Here is a 25,856-nt window from a genome sequence, read left to right on the forward strand (position 1 = left end):
TTACATTACATTACAATTCCTCATCACATTTTCACAGATTTTATGGAGTTATTTGCAAATTACTATTTGAACAACATGAGTCAAGGTAAAGTTTTCACAAAGCCACAGCACTAGATCAGTTTGTTTAATGTACTTACCTGTTGCTCTTTGAATCAGGTGGGATGTTCCTGGCCACGGGCGGTACTGATCATGTGATCAGGGTGTATTACCTCGGCTCTGAAACACCCATGAAGCTGTCTGAGTTGGATGCTCACATGGTAAGACAGCAGGGAAGAAGAGAAAAGAGAGCGGAGACAGAAGAATAAATAGCGCTAGAGCACTTGTACTGTTCAGTTTGTTTCTCACTACTCCTTTTGTTAACTCCTACCTCTCTTCTTACAGGACAAAGTTGTGGTGGTCCAGTTTTGTAACAACAGTAACAGGTTAGTGTGCACACTTGTCTCTTTACTTTGATAAAAACTATTTTGATTTGTTGCTGTGTGGGCTCTTACTGCTGTGTCTGTCCCCAGCCTAAGGTTTGTGAGTGGCAGCCGGGACGGCACGGCTAGGATCTGGCATTACCAACAGCAGGAGTGGAAGAGCATTACTCTGGACATAGCCACCAGACTACCAGGGTAAGACAATGCTGTCTATAATTGTCTGTGCTGCTGCAAATGGGTGTATGGGTTTGTTTGTCTCGTTAGTAAGTGTACTTAACGTATGACTGTGTCACAGGAGTGCTGTTGTGAATGGCGAGGACAAGACCAAGCTGGTGCCGACGATGGTGGCCTGGGACCGCGGTGACCGCACGGTCGTCACAGCGGTCTCTAATTACCTGCTCAAAGTGTGGAGCTCTACCACGGGCCAGCTACTGCATGTGCTGTCTGTGAGTAGATGTCTCTATCTCCCGTTGGTCTCCTCTGCAAACGGCTGGAGACCTCTGGCTCTGTAGAAAGGCATAAAACCGTCTGGTCTCTTCAGTGAGTGTGACCTGTTGGGACTGAATGGGTTGTGTTCCTCCTTCAGGGTCATGATGATGAAGTGTTTGTCTTGGAGGCCCACCCATTTGACCGCCGCATCATGCTGTCTGCTGGTCACGATGGCAACATCTACATGTGGGACCTCGCCAAGGGAGCGAAGATCCGCAACTTCTTCAACATGGTGAGAGCCTGACTGCTGTTCCAGTTAGCAAAGGATCTTCATATGTACTACACGGTGACCGCGTTGGTGGCGTACCAGTGTTTTCACCCTGGCCGACATTCACACAAGCCTTCCTCTGTCTCAGATTGAGGGCCAAGGCCACGGTGCAGCGTTTGACTGTAAGTTCTCAGCTGATGGACAGCACTTTGCCTGCACTGACTCCCATGGCCACCTGCTCATCTTTGGCTTTGGCTGCAGCAGACCCTATGAGAAGGTGAGTGTCTGGCCTTTACACATGGCTCATTTGAACATAGATATGTTAATTCCATGTCATCTAATTGCTTGTAAAGAGAATAACAAATCACCATCTCCTCCAGATTCCTGACCAGATGTTCTTCCACACTGACTTCCGGCCCCTGATCCGGGACGCCAATAACTTTGTCCTGGACGAGCAAACCCAGCAGGCGCCCCACCTCATGCCCCCTCCCTTCTTGGTGGACGTGGACGGTAACCCCCACCCCACCCACTACCAGCGCCTGGTGCCCGGCAGGGAGAGCTGCAAGGAGGAACATCTGGTGCCCCAGCTGGGCTACATGGCCAATGGTAAACCTCCTTATCAACACTCAATGTTCAATCAATGTTTCTTTACCTGGCTCTGGGATCAAAATGTGGGTAACGTTGGGAATTGTAACTTCTCTGTTGCTTAGGTGATGGTGAGGTGGTGGAGCAGGTGATTGGCCAGCTAACAGCAGATGAGGGTCAGGGAGAAAGCCCATTGGATGTCCTGATCAGACAGTTGCAAAACCAGCCGGATGAGAGGCGGGACCAAGAGAGAGAGCCTGAAGGAGAGGGGGGTACGTTCCACAGTTTCATATAACCATATTTGCATACTGGAATGACCCTCATACAGTGTGCATATTGGATTTCAGATGTTGTAGTCATTAATTAAATATTCGCTACACTCGCATTAACATCTGCTAACCATCAAATTTGATTTGATTTTGATTTGATATGTGTAACTCTGTTTTTCCTCATTTGAAGCTGGTGAGAGACCAGAGGTAGTGGGATCGCCCCCTAACGTGGGCCTGAGGAGGAGTGGTCAGGTGGAGGGGGTGCGTCAGATGCACCACAACGCCCCTCGCAGTCAGATGGCCACGGAGAGGGACCTGCTGGCCTGGAGCAGGAGGGTTGTGGTCAATGAAGTCCAGCAAGGGGTCCTCCGGTGAGACTGACTGACCAGACAGAGCCTAACTTAGATGGCCTTGAACCTTGTGTTCTAACCAGTCCTGCCCATCTTCTTCATTTTGAGCCTTGGACCATTTGTAAGATTGGTGCTGAGGTAGATATGGCTGACTAAAGCTGTTTGCGTTGTGTAGGGTGATGGAGGAGACCAGACGGGCCAAAGGTGAGGTGGAGTGTTCCATCTACAACACAGAGAGGAGGAGGAAGCCTGTACCCAGTTCTCCTAAGGTGACTACACTACTGTCCCACAGCTCTCAATTTTTTCAGGAGAAATGTGTGCCCCTTTGTTGAATTCTACCAATTGCTTTACTTTCTTTTCTATCATTCAACAACGACTTCTCCCCCCTGTAGACTGAGCAGCAGGCTCCCTGCAAGCGCTCCCTGCGGCGGACCCAGAGGAAGAAGAAGCAGACCAGACCTCCACCAGCGTACCAGACCCGCTCAGCAGGAGAACGTCGCCGTGTGAACAGGGGGAGGATCTCTGACAGCCAGATGGACTCTGACAGCGATGGAGAGGTGGGGGGGTTGTAGTCTTGTTCTTGAAGTAGCAGAGGACTCGCGTTGTCATGTCAGTGGAGGTCTAATTATGTTTCTGTGTGGAGCAGGCAGAGGAGCAGGCAGAAGCCAGCGAAGCTTCCTCTGATGGGGAAACACAGTGGCAGAGTGACAGCAGTTCCAGGTAAATGTCTGCCATCTCCTGAAAAGTCAGTATACTGCAGGAACATAGGTATCCATTCATTACTCTACCTTATGTCTGTGATTACAAAATATACATTTTGATACCACTTTTCTCCCCCTCAGTGTCTCCTCTAGTGACTACTCTGATTGGACAGCTGATGCGGGGATCAACCTCCAGCCCCCCAAGCGGACCAGCAGAAGGCAGGTCCGACCGCCCGGTGGCTCCAGCAGTTCAGAGGAGGCCGAGGGCCAGGGAGAGGAGGCCGGAAGGAAGCAGGCGGAGAAGAAGAAGAAGCCCAAGCAGACCAAACAGAAGGTGTGCTGACCGAACGTACAGTAGAAACATGGGAATGTCAGGAAATGGCACAGCCAACTTGCTGCTTGTTAATGGCATATTATTATTGATCTTGTCTATGTTCTCAGTTACTGTCTTTACGGAGTGTAGAGCCTTTGACTTTGATGTGCTGAGGTCTCGTGACTGAGGGCAAGTTCCCTTAAGAGTGTGTGTGTTATTTCAGACCGTTTAACCCCCTGTCTCTGTGCTCAGAAACCTAGCTCGTCTCTGTCTCTGGCTGGGTGTGATGCAGAGGAATGGCTGCCCCCCTCCTGGATCATGGAGACCATCCCCCGCCGCTCTCCTTTTGTGCCACAGATGGGTGACGAGGTAAGGAACCCTACTGCCTTACGGGCCTTAGGTCCAACAGAGTACACCAGAAACCTTGGGACTATAAGGTTCTATCAGCAAAAAAGATGATTCTGTTATAATTGGCTTGAAAGTTCTAAACCCTCATTGCTTTGAATGTTGTCATAAATGTTTATATTGTATTCTTTTGAACTTAACAACATGAGTAGGTAGAGAACATTGAACAGAACAAGGCTGTGTCAGTAACAGATTTTTGACAAAAAATGCTGATAGTCACAAGCTCTCGAATTGAGCTAAATCTGTACCTAATTGAATACGATAGTGCAAGGTTTGCTTCATAGTTAATAGACACGTGGCCTGCGTGGTGACCCTCTCCACCTGTTCCTCTTCAGCTGATGTACTTCAGGCAGGGCCACCAGGCCTACGTCAGGGCAGTGCACAGGGCCAAGGCCTACAGTATCAATCCTCAGAAACAGCCCTGGAACAAGCTCAACCTCAGGGTAAGACTAACTCTCAACACTTACTCACATTGCTTCCTTTATGTCTACCACATACAGTTGAAGTCAGAAGTTTACATACACTTAGGTTGGAGTCATAACTTGTTTTTCAACCACTCCACAAATGTTTTGTTAACAAACTATAGTTTTTGCAAGTCGGTTAGGACATCTACTTTGCATGACACAAGTCATTTTTCCAGCAATTGTTTGCAGACAGATTATTTCACTTATAATTCACTTTATCACAATTCCAGTGGGTCAGACGTTTACATACATTAAGTTGACTGTGCCTTTTTAAACGGCTTGGAAAATTCCAGAAAATTATGTAATGGCTTTAGAAGCTTCTGAAAGGCAAATTTTACATAATTCGAGTCAATTGGGGGTGTACCTGTGGATGTATTTAAAGGCCTACCTTCAAACTAAATGGGAAATCAGCCAAGACCTCCAAAAATCTGGTTCATCCTTGGGAGCAATTTCCAAATGCCTGAAGGTACCATGTTCAACAAACAATAGTACGCAAGTATAAACAGGCAGCCGTCAAATCAATTCCAGAACAACAGCAAAGGACCTTGTGAAGATGCTGGAGGAAACAGTTTACAAAAGTATCTATATCCACAGTAAAATGAGTCCTATATCGACATAACCTGAAAGGCCACTCAGCAAGGAAGAAGCCACTGCTCCAAAACCACCACAAAAAAGCCAGACTACGGTTTGCAACTGCAAGATCGTACTTTTTGGGGAAATGTCCTCTGGTCTGATGAAACAAATATAGAACTGTTTGGCCATAATGACCATCATTATGTTTGGAGGAAAAAGGGAGAGGCCTGCAAGCCGAAGAACACCATCCCAACTGTGAAGCATGGGAGTGGCAGCATCATGTTGTGGGGGTGCTTCGCTGCAGGAGGGACTGGTGTACTTCACAAAATAGATGGCATCATGAGGCTGGAAAATTAGGTGGATATATTGAAGCAACATCTCAAGACATCAGTCAGGAAGTTAAAGCTTGGTCGCAAATGGGTCTTCCAAATGGACAATGACCCCAAGCATACTTCCAAAGTTGTGGCAAAATGGCTTAAGGACAACAAAGTCAAGATATTGGAGTGGCCATCACAAAGCCCTGACCTCAATCCCGTAGAAGATTTGTGGGCAGAACTGAAAAAGCACGTGTGAGCAAGGAGGCCTACAAACCTGACTCAGTTACACCAGCTCTGTCAGGAGGAATGGGCCAAAATTCACCCAACTTATTGTGGGGAGCTTGTGGAAGGCTACCTGAAACGTTTGACCTAAGTTAAACAATTTAAAGGCAATGCTACCAAATACTAATTGAGTGTATGTAAACTTCTGACCCACTGGGAATGTGATGAAATAAATAAAAGCTGAAATAAATAATTAACTCTACTATTATTCTGACATTTCACATTCTTAAAATAAAGTGGTGATCCTAACTGACCTAAGACATTGAATTTTTTAAATGTCAGGAATTGTGAAAAACTGAGTTTAAATATATTTGGCTAAGGTGCATGTGAACGTCCAACTTCAACTGTATGTTTTTTTATGTATTACATATCCTTTGTGAGGCCTCTCTCTTATTTCAATATATTTTGTTTGTTTTCTCGTCATTCAGGACCAGGAGTCTGTGAAGGTGGTTGGCATTAAGTATGAGGTGGGCCCTCCCACCCTCTGTTGCCTAAAACTGGCCTTCCTGCACCCCATCTCGGGCAAAATGACCAATGAGTCATTCTCCTTAAAGTGAGTCATCCATCTTATTCTCTTGTTTGAAAAGAATATGGTAATATCCAGCAATAAGTGGCAATGACTTTCCTTGTTCTCTCAGGTACCATGACATGCCGGATGTCATTGATTTCCTGGTGCTCCAGCAGTTCTATGACGAAGCTAAAGAGCACAACTGGCAGACTGGTTAGTGTTGCTTCACTCTAACAGGCTTATGTACATGGTGGTTAGAGGCTAGCAGAGGATCGGTCCAGCTCCCTCGCTTACATGTTCCACCTCCTCTCTACTTTGTGCCATATAAGCAGTGTGGTGCGCTCTCCCACATACGTTTCTGTTCTGTGGGATGTACCTTTACAGTTCAAACTCCCATACATCTGTGCTCTGTACGTATGATGATTCACGGACCAGCTGTTGTCATGTACTGAAACGTGCTATGTTTTATCCCGGCTAGGTGTGCGCTTCCGGAGCATCATCGATGACGCCTGGTGGTTTGGCTCGGTGGAGGACCAACAGCCACTCCAGCCAGAGTACCCAGACAGCCTGTTCCAGTGCTACGCTGTCAAGTGAGTCAATGTGTACCCCGCACTCAACAGGTCTGATTAACACGTCTGACACTAGATTTAAGCTTAGTCTGCAGTGGTACATCCCAGTGTGACCCTCAAAAGTTCATACTGTAGCTTACACTCAATAGGAATGCATAAAATATAAATGTCTTATGTTACTGAATGCTGAGGTGTGGTTTCTCTTGACTAGGTGGGATAATAGCGAGAGGGAGAAGATGAGCCCTTGGGACATGGAGCCCATTTCTGATGAAGGTTAGTATCACTGCTTCTATCAATGGCTTCTCACCCATCTCAGGTCATCTACTGGAATAATGCAGTTTGTTTTCAGTCAGTGTACACATTTAAGTGTCTTCCTTGCTAGCTCATTCAACATAACACATGCGGTCTCTATCTATATCAGGTTATTGATAGTGAGACTGAGCTGCCAGCCAATGAGCTGATGTTGTCTCTGACTGGTGTGTTTTAACCAATGAGCTGATGTTGTCTCTGACTGGTGTGTTTTAACCAACAAGCTGATTAATGGTTTCTGACTGGTGTGCTGCGTTCCCTCCCCCAGCGGAGTTGCCAGAAGAGGTTGGGGACGGGGTGGTGGTGACAGAGGAGGAGGTGAAGGCTCGCCTCTACAGCCCCCAGGAGGGGGAGTGGGGGGCTCACTCACGGGACGAGGACTGCCAGAGGGTCATCTTTGGCATCAACGATCTGCTTACACTGGGTAGGTCACTGCTACCACACAGGAACAGCTTTCATGCTAGGAATTCTGCGTTAAATAGATTGTAACTGGAAGTGAACTTGCATATGGATTGGTATTGCCTGATGAGTGTGATGGGCTGTATATTTTGTATGTAGACCTGGCCAAGGCGTTTGCTTCACCTGTGGACCTGCGGGACTACCCCCTCTACTGCACTGTGGTGGCCTACCCCACTGACCTCAGCACCATCCACAGACGGCTGGAGAACCGCTTCTACAGGTCAGCACTGACCTCTCCACACTAACACTGTAGTCATCCCTCAAAACAATTGTAATTGTCGCTAATATTCCATTTATCCTTGCTGCCCCGTTGTACCTCTGTGTTGGGACTTTGGTATGTGCCAGTTTGGGGAGATCAGTGACTCTCACTCAGTTTATCCCCCCCCCCCCCCTGGGTGTTCCTCTCTCCTAGGAGGATCTCTGCTCTGATGTGGGAGGTGCGCTACATCGAGCACAACGCCCGCACTTTCAACGAGCCCCAGAGCCCCATCGTGGCAGCAGCCAAGGTGGTGACTGACGTGCTCCTCCGCTACATTGGGTAGGGCACCCCTGACATCATACTAGAATGAAGGGTGTAGATTTCCACAATGTGAAATCTACTTAAAGAACTTGGTTTTGACTGCAAATATGACAAGTTGTTGTGTGGTTTTGTCAGGGACCAGAGCTGCACAGACATCTTAGATCTGTGCCACAAGGTGAAGACGGAGCTGAGCAGTGGAGAGGACGAGGTGAGACATGGAGAAGTACATGTACACCCCAAAGGAGTTCATAGTGATGTTTAAATGGTATTGGTGGTCTATTAAACTGTACTAAGAGTACTTGTCTCTCTGTTGGTGTACAGACTGCTGAGGTGGACGTGGACTCTGACACTCCAGGGACATCCACAGGACAACAGGTAGGGGAGGGCTTAATCTCAAACATGGAATATGCATTGTTTTTGCTATGACTGTGATTCCTCCTCCCTGTTGTCTTTCTGCATCCTGTTTTTTATTTATTTACCTAACTGGAAACCTTCCCTTTCTCCCACTTTCAGCGGGCCAATCCCAGTCCTAAAAAGCGTGGGGTTGTGTTAGACGTGCGTGCGTGGCGGGGCCAATGTCGGGAGCTGTTGCGGCGTATGATGGACGGCCCTGACTCTGAGCCCTTCAGACAGCCTGTGGACCTCTTTACCTACCCAGTAAGGCTTGTTATTATAGTCACTGCCACTCCCACAGAGTCATGATAACATCCCCTTACAGGATAAGTGCCTTAGGATCTGAGTGCTTTACAATCTGGCTCATTTAGTCCCGTAACAAGATCAAACCTGCTCCTGGTCTAAAAAGCAATGGCGATTCTTCTTTGAAAACACTTTTTATTTTAGGATTAGGTTTAAACTGTTTCTGGGAAACCAGCCCACTGGCATTTCAATCAGAGAAGCTGATAGTCTTATTAGTCTGACTGTAGTGGTTCAGAAGTATTACAAACTATCTGTCCTCAATTCTCAGTTAAGTGGTTTCAGACGTCCTAAAAACTACCCTCTCTCCTAGGACTATCGAGACATCATAGACACTCCCATGGACCTGGGGACTGTTACAGAGGCGCTGGTCGTCGGAAACTATGAGAACCCCATGGAGTTTGCCAAAGATGTCCGTCTCATTTTCAGCAACTCCAAAGCATATACACCTAACAAGAAGTCACAGGTTAGTTTACTCATTCTGACCATTGTTTGGGTTGCACCTCGACTCATGTTGGTTGAGCACTCCCCACTTCTTTCCAAGATTCAGGGGGGGGGGGGCGGGTCTTATACCCCTGACCCTTATGTGTTCTGTGAGAGAATGGGGTTTTGATCTTCATTGTTTTATCTTCAGATCTACACCATGACCCTGAGCCAATCAGCCTTCTTTGAGAGACAAATCATCTCCATCATCTCCGACTACAAGTCTGCAGTCCAGAACCAGCGGAGGAGGAGTCGCCAGAGTGTCAGCTACAGGAAGAGGCTGAACAGTGGAGGCAGCTCCCCTCCCACCAGCCGACCCTCCAGGTACTGGCATGGCTGGAATGCCTCTCTACAACTTTAACCCTTACCACTGTAATAAACACACCTGTTATTTTACCACTCCTTGTAGGATCTATTTAGATTTCACCTGGTGTCTTATCTCTAGTCCTAAAGGGAAGCACAAGTCGGGGAAGAAAGCAACACCCAAAAAATCCCAACCCTCATCTAAAAGCCAGTCTCGCAGGCCATCTCAGGGTAAGTCTTGTCGTGTATGTTTGTGTCTGTGGCGGTATGTGTGAAATGTTTGAGGCGATGGGAGGTTGGGTGGTAACCTGAGGTGCTGCTATTGCAGCGTCGGAGTCGAGCAGCGTGGTGGTGGAGGAGGACAGCCAGCCCTCGTCCTCCTCCAGCTCCGGGACAGGCAGCCACATTGGGGGCCCAGGGGCCGACCGTGTCACCCGCAGTCGGACCACACCCATCAAGAACTTGGGTATTACTACACAGGGTAACCAACACCAAAAGGCAGTGGATAAATAGTCCTTCATAGAGATGTTTTACCAAGCTATCAAGACAAATGTCTTTAGTTAGTTTCCCAACTACTTGAATGTTTGAAGTCAACCTGGTTAAAACGCAGCAGTTAATGGTGTTATTGCTATGTTTTTCAATGCTACCAAAATCACACAATCAGAAAGGGTTATCATGTAAGCCTACTTGGTAGCTGTTGCTGGAGGCTACTTTAGTCAATGTTGCTGTGATATGTTTAACAGGGAGACTATGTATGTTTGTCTCTCTAGAGCGTAACAGACCTCTCACCAATGGTGCCAGACAGAGCCACCGGCGAAGAGTGCTGCAGGAGGGGGAGGAGTCTGGAGGATCCAATAGCTCCTCCTCTTCATCATCGTCTTCCTCATCATTGTCCTCATCAGACAGTGATTCAGACAGTGAGTCAGAGGTTGGGAAGTTCGTGGAGGGAGGAGATCACGACTACAGCAAAGCTCCCTGCTTAAAGACCCGCCACAAAGCCAAGGGCAAGATGGACGTTTCTGGGAAGAGGAGGCGGAAAGAAGAACAGGAGGCGGAGGAGGCTCCAGAGAGAGCCAAGAGAGCACGAGTCCAGGCAGAGGATGAGGAGGAGGAGAAGGATGAAGAAGATGATGAAGACAATGAGGAGGAGGAGGAAGAAGAGGAGGAGGAGCCACAGCCGCAACCGCAGAGAGAGGAGGAGGATGACGAGGAGGAGCCTGAGGAGGAAGAGGAGCCTGAGGAAAAGGAGGAATCGGAGGAGGACGACTCTGAGCAGGGTGAGGGTGGGACAGAGGGCGGTCAGAAAAGCAGTAGCCGCAGTAAGTCTGGTCAGGTGAACACCCGGAACCAGGGCCGCAGGACAGTGTTGTACAACGACGAGTCAGATGAAGAGTCGGGGATCACAGAGGACCCCCTCAACCTAGGCATGTCCCGCTCAGGACGGGTACGTCGCATGACCGAAAAGGCTCGTGTCAGCCACCTCATGGGCTGGAACCACTGACACACACAGCCCCCTCAAACCTCCTCAAACTGGGCTTTCTAACCCCAACCAACCACCATCTACCTTACCCACCAGGCGTGATACTGAGACTGGACTCTGTTCAATTGACTAAATTAATACTTCAGGGATTTCTTTTTTTAATGATTTTTGCATAATTTTGCTTTGTGTAGGAGACTGTTTACGACTCTACTGGCAGTGGTGCTCCTGATAATCTTGCCAAGGAACCTCCCTCCCTGGTCTTCAGGGTTACTCATCAACATGGACCTGGTTAAACTCGCTTCCACCTAACTTACTGCTCTCCTGGGCCTTAAAGACTCCTTACTCCTCTTCTATCAACTCCTCTCATCTGCTTTTCCTCTGCCATCTTTCTACTTGCCCTTGCATTCTCCCTTCTTCCTGGTCGTACTACTACAAAGTTTCAGAGATGCCAAAAACCGGTGCTCATGTTATATCTCAAGGAGACTGTACGGTCTGTTTTTCTCTACCACCTGGGTGACAGAAAGTGATGTTCCCTCTACTCTCTCTGTTTGTGTCCTGTCTGAACAGTACATCTCTCCCTAAATGAGCCTCTTCCACATGACCCCCTCTGTGTTGGGTTGTCTGATTTGACGCTAACCCTGTCACTATTCTTCATCCTCCCAAATCCTCACCCTTCTCATTGAGAGGTCAACTCTGGTGTGCTCATTCACTGCATAAATGTCCCCTTTCAGGTGTCCAGGCTAGGTCATAGAGGCAAGGTGATTCTGTGGGTTTTGGTTCAAGACTATCTTCGCGTAGGAACTGATTGATTCTAATTAGTTGAGGTGGTGACTTCCTACATCATTAATTATGTCTCGTTATAAAATGCTGCATGCCTACAGTAGACTGTTCCACCATTGAATCAGAGACAGATGTAGCTCCTTAGTTAATTCCTGGGCCACTGAATGTTTTTCATGTTATATTCCCCCTAGTCTCTATCTGTTCTGTAGAATTTGTATATTTGCACATACAATAGTTTTATAGAGGCTTGGCCATGTCCTCATCCTGTGGCATGTGGTTGTTAGGGTTGATTGATGTCTAGTGTGCTAGTGACATGAAAGAGTGTGGGTAATTGGAAAGGAGAAATGCAAAGCTGTTGTATAAGGATTGGAACCATTGTTCTATTTCTGTTAGTCGGAATATACTTTTATGGATCAAATGAACACATTAGTTTATAACTTCCAGGGCACTGTCCTTCAAACCAGTCATTGGTTCAAACACCAATGTGAATCATGGTACTTTTTGGGAGATGTTTGCCCATAACCACCACTCACTTCCACCTTGTGCTGAGACGGGCATTTTTTACTACAGAAATGTGTATTTTTTTCACTGTATTATACACTTTGCAATTCTTTCTTAGCTAATACTAATGATGGTGAAATATTTGCATATTTATGTATTGTGTAGCAGCTGAATTTGAGAAGGCTTTTGTTGGGCTGAGCATCCATTGCACCTCTGATTTCCTCTTAATTGGACAACCAGAAAAGCTACAAAGAGCGAAGGACTTTTTTTTTCATGTGGTTTTAAAGAACAAAGGACTTTATTTGTGTGTACAAATCACAGATACATTTTGCCAGTAATATTAATGTACAAATACATCTGATCAAGTTGTTGTGAGCATTACTGATCAGACGGTTGTGCTTGCTGGCTCGAAGGTCGGAGCGACGGGTCTGCCTTAGGAACAGACCGCATGGCTACAGACAGGCAGGTTCTCTTCTCCTTTCCTTCCACTTCCTAACATAAGGTGTGTGTGATACAGTTCCATGACTTCACCCAATGTTCCCAGGATCCCCCCCAGCTCCTCTGCCCCATGATTCCCCTACTACACTCTGGTTTAGTGGCTCTGAACTCTCATGTGTCATGTGGTGGTCCATGCTACTGCTAGTCATGTTGCCACACGAGAGAAGGAGATGGGACTCTGGGAAGTCAATTCATTAAGCAAGGTTTTGGTTAGTCAATCGCCAGCCAGCAGTAACTCTGTCTGCAAACTCTTTGTGGGTGTAGAGTTTGAAAAGACTTCAATTGTGCCAATAGATAGGCTTAAATACCTACTCAATATTTTGGGAATGTGCTCTCTTCATATAATAGATGGTAACTGGACTGGCCCCCTAGTCGTTTCTGAGTTCAATGATGACATTCTAGGTATAATAAGTGTTTATTTTTTCCCCCTACAATTTTTTTTTCTTTTTTTTTTTCTAAAAAATAAAGGAGCAACAGATTTTCTCCAAACTTGGCACCCCTGGTATTTCAGTTTAATTCAGTCACATTCTATAAACACAAACATGTTTTACCATGATTTACATGTTCTGTCACTTCTCATGGAAAGATGGGACTGTGAATTCTCATTTCCTCTAGCTAAGTGTTCCAGCCATTTTCTCCTGTACCTCCATATTTGTTTTCCCAAACCCCTTGCTGTCAACGTGCTATCATTTGAGTTATCACGACATGGTTTGCACATCCTGCCAGTCAACACACTTGGTACAAACTGAGCTGCAACTCTTCCCCAGGCCCTGTAAATTTGACTAGCCACTCTTGTCTGGCTGTTTCAAACCTATCCCGGGCTTGGTGAGTCATCTCTGGCTGCCCCTTCAAAGAGCCATGATGAGTCACAAAGATGCACCATATCTCTGCAGTGATGTCAATCCTACCTGTCCCTGACCACACCACTTTCCCCTCTGAGTGGCCTACTCTACCTTGGAGAAGTAGTAGCAACAGTCTAGGCATTGGATAGGGTATGGAATCTAGGAGGAGAGTGGAAAAATGTGGTGGTATGGTTGGTTTGTTTGCAGCCAGTTAGCCTTGTGATAGAGGTGACTCAGCTAGCTGGGCTATGGACAACCAATCTAGCTAATGCACTGGAGATTGGAAAGGTGAGTCAGATTGCCAGCTAGCAACCATACTTAGTGCTCCTCTGCTGCATGTTGCTCCAGCACTCCCAGAGAGACTGCACTGCAGTGATGTTGAGTTTCTGGATGGAAGCAGGCAAATTGTTCAATTTGGATTATAAAAACCAAGTGTGTTACTTCCCCTCGAATGTTGAAGTCACCTCAGCTTTGCACGTGTCTGAAAACTGTGATAATTACGTTCAGCATCAACCAGCCACTTTTCTCCAGGGAAAATAGTATCAGCATCCCTGTTTGGAGGCTGAATGCAAGAAATCTGAGGAGGCTATTTAAGTGCGTAAGGTTTGTCAAAATGACCATACAAATTCAGCAAATTTTGAATATGAATACAGAGATCATGAAAATTCATGATGTTTCTCTAGTAGCTCCAGAACAAGTTCAGACACAAAATAATTCCACCTAAAGAATCCCAACACATTACTGTATTACAATTTACAATCAACGCTATGGTATATGAAAGTACCAGATTACTGCAGTTACATTTACATTAGACTTTCCTCAATATTGAATTGGTTAATCACAAATACATCCGCTACATCTATAGTTCACTAATCAACAATAAGGTTGCGTACGTTTATGTTGTGCTTCAGTTTCATTTGCCTGTTAAAGTAACTCACTGCCATGACTGTGCTGAAAATACATGTTGTAGATCTTTTACAGTACCTCTTGTTTATCTTATACAATGAAATGCCACACGCTGGGAAATAACAATTGAGAGTGAATCTACATTTGCTGTGAGTGTCATTGTCGCACATGGTCAACTTATAACTATCTGTAAATACTACCACATAAGAGAAATTGAGGGGTGATAGTTTAAACCACTTTGGAATCTCTCATCTTAATGACCCTGATTTTTGTCCTGATAAATTACCTTTGTCATTCATTAGACACTAAAACGTTCACCAAGGATGCAATCAGACGTTGTTAACACCCAGATAACAAATCAATATGTACTCCACATTTTCCCAATACCTAAGCACAGCTTATGTCATATCAAGATTTGTGATTACAATACAATATTAAAGTATGATCACTTCAAGAAAGTTAATTCACTTAAATTGAAGAACAACTGACGCTATATTGAGGTTCTCTAAAACACAGCAGGCTTGATCAGATACTGTCTCATTTGTACATTGTGTGTTGTGATTTTACTATATGGTATGTCTAATTTGAAGTGTTTCTACCTTCATCCACTGCAGCATACTTGACCCTCATCTACCTCACTATAGTATATTTAAGCAATATTGCCTGAGGTGTAGTATATGGCCAATATACCACGGTAAAGGGCTGTTCTTAGCCACGATGCAACACGGCCACAGCCCTTAGCCATGGTATATTGGCCATATATCACAAACCCCAGAGGTACCTTATTGCTATTACAGTGGGGCAAAAAAGTATTTAGTCAGCCACCAATTGTGCAAGTTCTCCCACTTAAAAAGATGAGAGGCCTGTAATTTTCATCATAGGTACACTTCAACTATGACAGACAAAATGAGAAAAAAAAATCCAGAAAATCACATTAGGATTTTTTTTATGAATTTATTTGCAAATTATGGTGGAAAATAAACTTTTGTTATTGACAAAATACTTATCTCAATATTTTGTCATTGCCAACAAAGGGTATATAACAGAGGTCAAACATTTTCTGTAAGTCTTCACAAGGTTTTCACACACTGTTTCTGGTATTTTGGCCCATTCCTCCATGCAGATCTCCTCTAGAGCAGTAATGTTTTGGGCTGTTGCTGGGCAACACAGACTTTCAACTCCCTCCAAAGATTTGCTATGGGGTTGAGATCTGGAGACTGGCTAGGCCACTCCAGGACCTTGAAATGCTTCTTACGAAGCCACTCCTTCGTTGCCCGGGCGGTGTGTTTGGGATCATTGTCATGCTGAAAGACCCAGCCACGTTTCATCTTCAATGCCCTTGCTGATGGAAGGAGGTTTTCGCTCAAAATCTCACGATACATGGCCCCATTCATTCTTTCCTTTACACGGATCAGTCGTCCTGGTCCATTTTGCAGAAAAACAGCCCCAAAGCATGATGTTTCCACCCCCATGCTTCACAGTAGGTATGGTGTTCTTTGGATGCAACTCAGCATTCTTTGTCCTCCAAACACGACGAGTTGAGTTTTTACCAAAAAGTTATATTTTGGTTTCATCTGCCCATATGACATTCTCCCAATCTTCTTCTGGATCATCCAAATGCTCTCTAGCAAACTTCAGACGGGCCTGGACATGTACTGGCTTAAGCAGGAGCAGGGGGAAATGTCTGGCACTGCAGGATTTTAGTCCCTGGCGGCGTAGTGTGTTACTGATGGTAGGCTTTGTTTCTTTGGTTCCAGCTCTCTGCAGGTCATTCACTAGCCCCCCCCCCCCCCCCCCATGTGGTTCTGGGATTTTTGCTCACCGTTCTTGTGATCATTTTGACCCCACGGGGTGAGATCTTGCATGGAGCCCCAGATCGAGGGAGATTATCAGTGGTCTTGTATGTCTTCCATTTCCTAATAATTGCTCCCACAGTTGATTTCTTCAAACTAATCTGCTTACCTATTGCAGATTCAGTCTTCCCAGCCTGGTGCAGGTCTACAATTTTGTTTCTGGTGTCCTTTGACAGCTCTTTGGTCTTGGCCATAGTGTAGTTTGGAGTGTGACTGTTTGAGGTTGTGGACAGGTGTCTTTTTATACTGATAACAAGTTCAAACAGGTGCCATTAATACAGGTAATGAGTGGAGGACAGAGGAGCCTCTTAAAGAAGAAGTTACACGTCTGTGAGAGCCAGAAATCTTGCTTGTTTGTAGGTGACCAAATACTTATTTTCCACCATAATTTGCAAATAAATTCATAAAAAATCCTACAATGTGATTTTTCTGGATTTGTTTTTCTCATTTTCTCTGTCATAGTTGAAGTGTACCTATGATGAAAATTACAGGCCTTGTCTTTTTAAGTGGGAGAACTTGCACAATTGGTGGCTGACTAAATACTTTTTTGCCCCACTGTATAAACTAGTTACAATGTAATTAGAGCAGTAAAAAAAAAAAAAGTCATACCTGTGGTATACAGTCTGATATACCATGGCTGTCAGCCAATCAGCAATCAGGACTCGAACCACCCAGTTAATAATATAAGAAACGCTCGGTCTACACTTCATACAGTATTTCTGTGATGTTAAACAACTTTCTCATTAATTGACAACCTAGGATCCCCGTCACAGGAAGGTGACAAAGGACTTGTTTGACATTGTAGCCGACAGTGCTGATGACTGATCTACAAGTAATTTTGCATCATAAATACCTACTCAATATTATTTGTAAATCATTCAGTCAACATTTACCCACAATGCATCACAGATTTTATGCTCTTGAACACGGCCAATGCCTGCCTGCCTGCCCTGCTGATGCAGCTAAAACAGCCATGTAAACGGTTCTTTCCCTATGACAGCTATTCTCTCTCCCATTCAAAACAACAACAAAAAATGTAACGGTGACGTGGTGGCCGGCCTTTATCTAAAGAACTCCAATCCTCCCTATTCTGTGTCCACTGTCTCTCATGTCATAGGCAGTGTCTTTTCAAAGCATTGAACAAACTGTGCTCATGCAGCCTGTTTTCTTTTTTAAATATATTTTGTGTCTCTGGTTACAGAGTAGAACCATATAGAACACAGCCCGCATGCTCTCCCCCACTCACATGCTGGGACCTACACCAGGCCGGCCTGCATGTGGACATGTAAAGGGTAGGGGTGGTAAAGGAGGGGGGGCTGTGCTGCCTGGGGAATGTAGTAGCTGCTGAATATGGGGTCAGCCATGTAAGGTGCAGGCTGGTAGAAGCAGGTGATGTTGGCAGTATTGGGAATGGCATTCTGTTCCCCCAGCACCCTCAGAGCCAGGACAGTGATCATATTGAGTGTCTGCCTCCGCTCATGTCCCATCAGACACACTGTACTATCATCTATCACCCGACGCAGGGTCATCAGAAAGTCATATTTGCCCGTCTCCTCATCGCCAATAAAGTGGCAGTGCAGGTAGGCCTCGATTTTGCGCTGCTGCTCGCTGAGGTCAGGAAAGTCAATAAAGAAGCGGGAGCACATGTAACGCTCAAGGGACTTGATCTCTGTCTCACTGGCTGGCCTGAAGTTCCTCACGAGCAGGTCACTGTACTTCAGAAGTCCACCTCCTCTGATCTCCTCTGGGTTATGGGTGGAAATGAGTCGGAAGCGCAGGTGATCCATGGCTTGCTCAAAGTCACCGTACATGCACTCTGCTACCACAGTGATGCTGACCCTGTCTTTTAAGGCCGAGCTTGGCCCTGGAAAGACTGTGGTTGTCTCTGGTGGCCCTGGTTCCTGAGCAGCAGCAGGCGCAGACTCTGGGACTCTGTCCCCTGTGGTTTGAAGGGACACTGATTCCTGAGTAGCTTCTGAGTTGGGAGGCTTTTTTGAGTATTTCACCCTGACTATTTGTTCTATGTTGTGGGGTGATATGTTTTTATCTTGGGATGAAACAGCTGGAGTAAGGTGATCTGTGAGTGTTTTGGTGCTCTCTGAGTTCCTCTGTCTGGACCCTGAGGAAGATGAATAATGGCCTTGATCAGTGTCTATTAAAGAGGGATTTGGTTGTATTTCTATAGGCTCAAACAGCTGTGTTGTCAGATCTGACAGATCTTTTAACAAAGACCATTTTTCAGGGAGTGATGAAGTGCTGCTCATCTTTCGTGACATCTTCCTTGGAGATTTAGGTGAGGGGCAAAAGTCAGGTACAACTTGCTGGGATGTGTCACAGGTTTTCTTGGCTGGGGGAAGGAATGAATGTTCAAGGTGTATGTTTTGTGTGACAGCAGGGCAGTCTTGGGATGTGGATTGAAGTATCACCTGAAGTTGAGCTTGCTCTTGTTGCAGTGCTGAGTTCTCTGTGAGCAACATGGGGGATGGATTGATGTCTTTTGACTCAGAAATCAATGACTCCTCTGTGTTACTTTGAGGGTCTACAGATGTATTTGGCACCAGAGGTTCCATCTCTTCTGTCATTGTTTTGGAGGATATAACTGAGAGGTAATCTGTATTCTGAACAAATTGTATTTTTACTGTATCAACTGTTAACACCACCACCTCTTCTACCTCTTCCTCATCCTCCAGAGATCCCAGGTCAAGCTCTGCTTTCTCTAACACTTCCTGTTCCTCTTGCTTTCCAGTTGCATGCACATCAATCGGATGCGATGATTCTTCCTTTTGAACGATAACCTCTTCACTGTGGCACAGACTGTCAGTGAAGTGTGTCATCATTGAGTCATTGTCTTTATCTTCTTTTAGACCCACAGAAGGGTACTGGGGTTCCATTATGTTTTTCTCTGCCCCTCTATCCAGATATAACACATTGCCATTGTGTAACTCCAATCCCTCACACTGACCCTGTTGCCTCCTCTCAGTCTCCCAATATGCCTCCAGCATATGGTCCAATATAATCTGGAAGGAGTCCACACTGAATTCAAACTGTCGTCGCAGGGAATTTACGAACCTGAGTCCCACAGTCTTACCCCTGTTATTGGACAGTGAGATTTGGCTCCAGCGGTCGTGCTCATTGAAGACCTTGACCATCTTCTGTACGTAGGCCTCCTTCATGGTGAGGCAGGTGATCTTGCGTCTGTTGACCCCATGGGGAAGGAGGTCACGCAGGCTGCCCAGCACCACCTCCTTGATAACCTGGAAGTCCTCCTGTCTGGGCAGCTCCACTCCAAAGATGATGTCCAGGTCTCTGTAGCCTGTGCCGTTGTCCCTGACCATCACATAGCTGGCGGTGGAGCCATTGAGGCGGATGTCCCTGACCCTGATCTCCCTCTCCACCAGCCGGTCCTTCACTACGTGGATGATGTCCATGGGTCTCACCTCCAGGGTGGGGAAGTTCCCTCGGCCGTGGATGGGGATCACCTCTGTCAACACCTGGTCCAGAGTCTGGACTTGCTCCAGGGTCAAGTTGTGGAATCTTCTATCCATTTGGAGCTCCATTATCTTGGGTTTACCTGCAAAAGGACACAATATTGTATTTGGAAGAACCTGGGTAATTTCATGCCACAAAATGTGTGTTCAATGGGAAAGATTCTAATGCATTTTACAACAAGTGAAGAAATACTATCATTCATTCATTCACATTGAGTTCAGGGGATGTCAATGTCAATACTGAAACACAAGAGACACCAAAGGCACAGATTGCACCATTCCAAATTAAAAAAGCTGTGTTGGTACTACTAAGCATAAGATACTGCCTCAGCAGGATACAAGGCACCATCTATGGAATATGCTGTAGGATGCATCCTCCAACTCACAAATCTTGCCAGTTACTGTCACACATGTGCATTAGCCCCCCTTACACCCACATGAACACATGGGGGTGGAAGATGTCAAATGAAAAATTAATCAGGAAGGTACCCAGCTAGGAACTTCCTCTCAGAAGAGAAGTAATATGAGCAAACCTTGTCCTTGTTGTTCTAGTTTGCACAATATCCTCTGATCCAAAGGTAATAGTTTTATTTTCAACTGCTTAATTTGTGTATTTTAAACTTAGTGATAAATGAACTCATTGAATAAATAATATTGGCTGTCTATAAACAAATCAATAAGGATACGTAAACATTTGGAAATTATATCCCACAAATAAGATTAGCCTGATGTCGCCTACTTTGACACAGCTTTAACATGAACAGTGGTGGGAGGTCAACAGCTGGGGTATGTATTGGTACTTTCCCACAAGAGCCAAAAGTTTGCATGGACAGTTCTTATGGAATCCATCATGTACTAGAATAATAGTCGCATGCTGCAGAATTTTAGTCTAATGTGCAACCCCTTCTCGCCCGTGCGCCTGCTCCCACTATTTAGATAAAACTGTATGAGTCATATAGTCACTGAATAAAGCACCCCTCGCGGCGTCTTCTGGATTTTCTGCATGCGTGTAAAAAACATCGCCACTTCTCACATATTCCCATTGTTTGAGACTTATGCTATACAAATATGGTATTTCAAGAAAAGGGTCCAGTTGTTGATAATCAGAATCGATCAAGTAAAATATTGCGTAGGCTATCAATCTGTTCTCTTGAGATTTTATTTTACAGTCCTTAGACTAAGTACTCAACGACGTGATGCCGCGTATGCACAGTTTATGCAATTTACCTAAATAATATTTACAAACCCTTTATTAGCCTAGTGAACACTCACAGGACACTGAATAGACCACGCACGTAGACTACATAAACATGCTTAACATATTTTATTGAACCGAAACTAATAAAATATACAAAATAAAACATTTTGGTGAGTTTAGTCTACACCTCTTCTCCCACGTCTTCACCTGATGCAATATTGTTAGGTATAATTTACACACTGGCCAACATTGTTTGCTATTGTTTAATCCATCCATGGACAATGCAAATCATTAGCCTATCAAATGTACATATTTGTTTGATCCGTTTACATTCAAATTGTATAAGCACAAACCTTATGTATTTCGAAATTATTCCTGTATCAAATGTAACATGACAATGATCATGCAATTAAATAATTGACTTTAGCCTACTCACCTAACTGCTGAATGAAATGGTAGAACTTAGCCAAACTATAGTGATAAAAACAACAATAAGTGATATCCAACAGGTTTAATTGGATCTCCGAGTCGTAGACACAATTCGTTATTATCTTGCTAAGCTGTAGGTTCGTGCGTGATCGCTGTCCAACAAGACAGTGGTGCTGAAACAAACTGAAGTTCAACCACGCACTGTTTTCTCTCAACTGGGAGCGTAATGTAGTTTCCATGGCAATCTGGCGTCACGATGTTACGGTAACTGAACGATACTCTGTATGTTCATTATGGGATTATCTATCAATCAATCTACATATACAAAAGTATGTGGACACCCATTCAAATTAGTGGATTCGGCTATTTTCAGCCACACCCGTTGCTGACAGGTGTAGAAAATCCATCATTGGATGCCACCTTTCCAAGAAGTTAGTTCTGCACTGCTAGATCTGCCTAGGTCATCTGTAAGTGCTGTTTTTGGGAAGTGGAAACATTTAGGAGCAACAACGGCTCAGCTGCGAAGTGGTAGGCCACATACGCTCACAGAATGGGACCGCCAAGTGCCGAAGCATGTAGCGAGTAAAAATCATCTGTGCCAAGTTCCAAACTGCCTCAGGAAGCAACATCAGCACACTGTTTGTCGGGAGCTTAATGAAATGGGTTTCCATGGCCGAGCAGCCAATGGTGGCAAGCCCAAGATCACCATGTGCAATGCCAAGCGTTGGCTGGAGTGGTGTATAGCTTGCCGCCATTGGACTCTGGAGCAGTGGAAACGCGTTCTCTGGAGTGATGTTTCCATCTGGCAGTCCGACAGACGAATCTGAGTTTGGTGGACTCCAGGAGAATGCTACCTGCCCGAATGCATAGTGCCAACTTTAAAGTTGGGTGGAGGAGGAATAATGGTCTGGAGCTGTTTTTCATGGTTTGGGCTAGGCCCCTTCCAGTGAAGGGAATTCTTAATGCTACAGCATACAATTACATTCTAGACGATTCTGTGCTTCCAACTTTGTGGCCCTTTCCTGTTTCAGCATTACGATGCCCCCGTGCACAAAGCGAGGTCCATGGTTTGTCGAGATCAGTGTGGAAGAACTTGACTGGTCTGCACAGAGCCCGGATGTCAACCCCATCGAACACCTTTGGGATGAATTGGAATGCCGACTGCGAGCCAGGTTAAATCGACCAAAATCAGTGCCCGACCTCACTAATCCTCTTGTGTATGAATGGAAGCAAGTCCCTGCAGCAATGTTCCAACATCTAGTGGAAAGCCTTCCTAGAAGAGTGGATATTGTTATTGCAGCAAAGGGGGGGACCAACTCCATATTAATGCCCATGATTTTGGAATGACATGTTTGAAGAGCAGGTGTTCACATACTTTTGGTTATGTAGTTTATCTGTCAATGTTTTCATACCCCTTGACTTATTCCACATTTTATTGTTACAGCCTGAATTCAAAATGGATTAAATATAGTTTTTTGACCCATCTACAGGTAATACCCCATAAAGACAAAGGAAAAACAAGTTTTTAGAAATGTTATCAAATGTGTAAATCAAATAAACTGATCAATTTTACATAAGTATTCAGACCCTTTACTCAGTACTTTGTTGAAGCATCTTTGGCAGCGATTACAGCCTCAAGTCTTCTTGGGCATGACGCTACAAGCTTGGCACACCTGTATTTGGGGAGTATTTCCCATTGTTTTCTGCAGATCCTCTCAAGCTCTGTCAGGTTGGCTGAGGAGAGTTGCTACACAGCTATTTTCAGGTCTCTCAATAGATGTTTGACTGGGTTCAAATCCGGGTTCTGGCTGGGCAACTCAAGGACATTCAAAGACTTGTCTCCAAGCCACTCCTGTGTTTTCTTGGCTGTGTGCTTAAGGTCATGTCCTTTTGGAAGGTGAACCGTTGCCACAGTCTGAGGTTCTGAGCGCTCTGGAGCAGGTTTTCATCAAGGATCTCTCTGTACTTTGCTCCGTTCATCTTGATCTTGACTAGTCACCCAGTCCCTGCCACTGAAAAAACATCCCCACCACATGATGCTACCACCCACCATGCTTCACCATAGGGATGGTGCCCAGGTTCCTCCAGATGTGATGCTTGACATTCAGACCAGAGAATCTTGTTTCTCATGTTCTGAGAGTCTTTCGGTGCCTTTTGGCAAACTCCAAGTGGGCTGTCATGTGCCTATTACTGAGGAGTGGCTTCTGTCAGGCCACTCCACCATAACGGCCTGATGAATGGATTGCTGCAGAGATGGTTGTCCTTCTGGAAGGTTCTCCACAGAAGAACTCTGGAGCTTTGTCAGAGTGACCATCGGGTTCTTGGTCACCTCCCTGACCAAGGCCCTTCTCCCCCGATTGCTCAGTTTGGCCGAGCGGCCAGCTCTAGGAAGAGTCTTGGTTGTTCCAAACTTCTTCCATTAAAGAATGATGGAGGCCACTGTGTTCTTGTGGACCTTCAGTGCTGGAGACATTTTTTGGTACCCTTCCGCAGATCTGTGCCTCGACACAATCCTTTCTCGGAGCTCTATGGACAATTCCTTCGACCCCATGGCTTTGTTTTTGCTCTGACATGCACTGTCAACTGTGGGACCTTATATAGACAGTTGCTTTGTCATTATGGGTTATTTTGTGTAGAATGATGAGGGGGAAAAATTGATTCATTCAATTTTAGAATAAGGCTGTAAAGTAACAATGTGGAAAAAGTCAAGGGGTCTGAATATTTGCTATATACAGCAATAGCTGAATAGGATGACATTGACTGGAATACAGTATGTAAACATTATTAAAGTGACTAGTGTCCCATTATTAAAGTGACCAGTAATTCCATGTCTATGTACATAGGACAGCAACCTCTAAGGTGCAGGGTTGAGTAACCGGGTGGTAGCTGGCTAGTGACAGGGTGGAGGCCGGCTAGTGATGGCTATTTAACAGTTTGATGGCCTTGAGATATAAGCTGTTTTTCAGTCTCTCGGTCCCAGCTTTGATGCACCTGTACTGACCTCGCCTTCTGGATGATAGTGGGGTGAACAGGCCGTGGCTTGGGTGGTTGATGTCCTTGGTTATCGTTTTGGCTTACCTGTGACATTGGGTGCTGTATGTGTCCTGCAGGGCAGGCAGTGTGCCCCTGGAGATGCGTTGGGCAGACCTCACCACCCTGTGGAGAGCCCTGCAGTTGCCATACCAGGCAGTGATACAGCCCTACAGGATTATCTCAATGGTGCATCTTTAAATGTTTGTGAGGGTCTTAAGGGCCAAGCCAAATTTCTTCAGCCTCCTGAGGTTGAAGAGCTGCTGTTGCGCCTTCTTCAGATTGTCAGTGATGTGTACGCCAAGAAACAAGAAGCTTTTCACCTTCTTCACTGCGGTCCCGTCGATGGGGATGGGTGCTGTTTCCTGAAGTCCACGATCAGTTCCTTTGTTTTGTTGATGTTGAGGGAGAAGTTATTTTCTTGGCACCACTCCGCCAGGGCTCTCACCTCCTCCCTGTAGGCTATCTTGTTATTGTTGGTAATCAGGCCTACTACTGTTGTCTGCAAACGTAATGATTGAGTTAGAGGCCTGCGTGGCCATGCAGTTATGGGTGAACAGGGAGTACAGGAGAGGGCTGAGCACGCACCCCTTTGGGGCTCCTGTGTTGAGGATGTTGATCCTACCTTCACCATGTGGGGGCGGCCCGTCAGGAGGTCCATGACCCAGTTGCACAGGGCGGGGTTCAGACCCAGGTCCCCGAGCTTAATGATGAGCTTGGAGGGTACTATGGTGTTGAAGGCTGAGCTGTAGTCAATGAACAGTATTCTTACATAGGTATTCCTCTTGTCCAGATGGGATAGGGCAGCTTGCAGTGCAATGGTGATTGCGTCGTATGCATATCTATTGGGGCAGTATGCAAATTGAAGTGGGTCTATGGTGTCAGGTAAGGTGGAGGTGATGTGATCCTTAACTAGCCTCTCAAAGTACTTCATGATGACAGAAGGGAATGACAGTCATTTAGTTCAGTTGCCTTTGCTTTCTTGGGTACAGGAAAAATGGTGGACATCTTGAAGCGGGGACAGCAGACTGGGATAGGAAGAGATTGAATAATACTCCAGACAGCTGGTTTGCACATGCTCTGAGGATGTGGCTAGGATAGTGTTATGGGAGTTTGTGTTATTGGGAAATTGCACTCCTCCAGGATTGGTGAATAAATGCCTCAGTATCATTTAGGGGTGAATGAGCAGACATTCATAGAACAGAGCAGGAGGAGCTTGGGAGGAATGCACTGGCTGGCTCAAAGGGGGGGAATATTATATCAGACAGAGGGTGAGTCATCCCCTCACTCACCGCAGTGATCCAGGGACACAAACCTAATCATCAATCAAGCTCGATTCCCGCCCACTCCCCAGTTATGCCACCACCAGCACAACTTGTCTTTGAGGAGAACCCCCAGCACTAACCTGATTGGATTGTCTCTGCACTGACATACCACCAGAGATAAGGGATAAAGGGAGGACAAGGCTGTGCACATAATAGATAGCAATATTGTGGCAAATGTAATAATCCTGAATAAATGTAATAATTCCAGAACTTTACACGTCCATTCAGACATCCACTGACAGAAATAAAATAGTTATTTTTTGGGGTTGTTAGTGACGTCAAATGCAACGCACTGAACGCACCCCCT

At 45.6% G+C, this 25,856-nt stretch overlaps 2 protein-coding genes across 3 annotated transcripts in view; one reads left to right on the top strand and one right to left on the bottom strand.

The window, feature by feature from the left end:
- The window catches only part of LOC109891771 (bromodomain and WD repeat-containing protein 3-like), a 20,162-nt gene extending 7,092 nt beyond the window's left edge, over positions 1–13,070 (top strand). The window contains exons 11-40 of one of the 2 annotated variants that reach the window (XM_020484256.2): positions 157–257; positions 382–422; positions 510–614; positions 715–865; positions 1,006–1,140; positions 1,265–1,393; positions 1,497–1,722; positions 1,827–1,973; positions 2,161–2,341; positions 2,496–2,589; positions 2,713–2,877; positions 2,967–3,040; positions 3,163–3,355; positions 3,587–3,703; positions 4,075–4,182; positions 5,804–5,928; positions 6,014–6,096; positions 6,362–6,473; positions 6,664–6,725; positions 7,030–7,185; positions 7,320–7,440; positions 7,633–7,758; positions 7,876–7,948; positions 8,062–8,115; positions 8,254–8,397; positions 8,747–8,899; positions 9,068–9,240; positions 9,362–9,450; positions 9,548–9,700; positions 9,990–13,070. In XM_020484256.2, coding sequence (XP_020339845.1) covers positions 157–257; positions 382–422; positions 510–614; positions 715–865; positions 1,006–1,140; positions 1,265–1,393; positions 1,497–1,722; positions 1,827–1,973; positions 2,161–2,341; positions 2,496–2,589; positions 2,713–2,877; positions 2,967–3,040; positions 3,163–3,355; positions 3,587–3,703; positions 4,075–4,182; positions 5,804–5,928; positions 6,014–6,096; positions 6,362–6,473; positions 6,664–6,725; positions 7,030–7,185; positions 7,320–7,440; positions 7,633–7,758; positions 7,876–7,948; positions 8,062–8,115; positions 8,254–8,397; positions 8,747–8,899; positions 9,068–9,240; positions 9,362–9,450; positions 9,548–9,700; positions 9,990–10,720 — 4,322 coding nt within the window. In that variant the 3' untranslated portion in view covers positions 10,721–13,070. The remainder of the gene's footprint in view (positions 1–156; positions 258–381; positions 423–509; positions 615–714; positions 866–1,005; positions 1,141–1,264; positions 1,394–1,496; positions 1,723–1,826; positions 1,974–2,160; positions 2,342–2,495; positions 2,590–2,712; positions 2,878–2,966; positions 3,041–3,162; positions 3,356–3,586; positions 3,704–4,074; positions 4,183–5,803; positions 5,929–6,013; positions 6,097–6,361; positions 6,474–6,663; positions 6,726–7,029; positions 7,186–7,319; positions 7,441–7,632; positions 7,759–7,875; positions 7,949–8,061; positions 8,116–8,253; positions 8,398–8,746; positions 8,900–9,067; positions 9,241–9,361; positions 9,451–9,547; positions 9,701–9,989) is intronic. The other variant, XM_031826526.1, reaches the window with a different exon arrangement.
- Positions 13,071–16,201: 3,131 nt separating this feature from the next.
- Positions 16,202–20,233, bottom strand: LOC109891772 (uncharacterized). Its single transcript, XM_031826528.1, has one exon. It carries the CDS (start codon positions 19,634–19,636, stop codon positions 17,336–17,338), a length of 2,301 nt encoding a protein of 766 aa, XP_031682388.1. The 5' UTR covers positions 19,637–20,233; the 3' UTR covers positions 16,202–17,335.
- Positions 20,234–25,856: the final 5,623 nt, after the last annotated feature.

Source organism: Oncorhynchus kisutch, linkage group LG6 (genome assembly GCF_002021735.2).
Source record: "Oncorhynchus kisutch isolate 150728-3 linkage group LG6, Okis_V2, whole genome shotgun sequence".
NCBI lineage: Eukaryota > Metazoa > Chordata > Actinopteri > Salmoniformes > Salmonidae > Oncorhynchus > Oncorhynchus kisutch.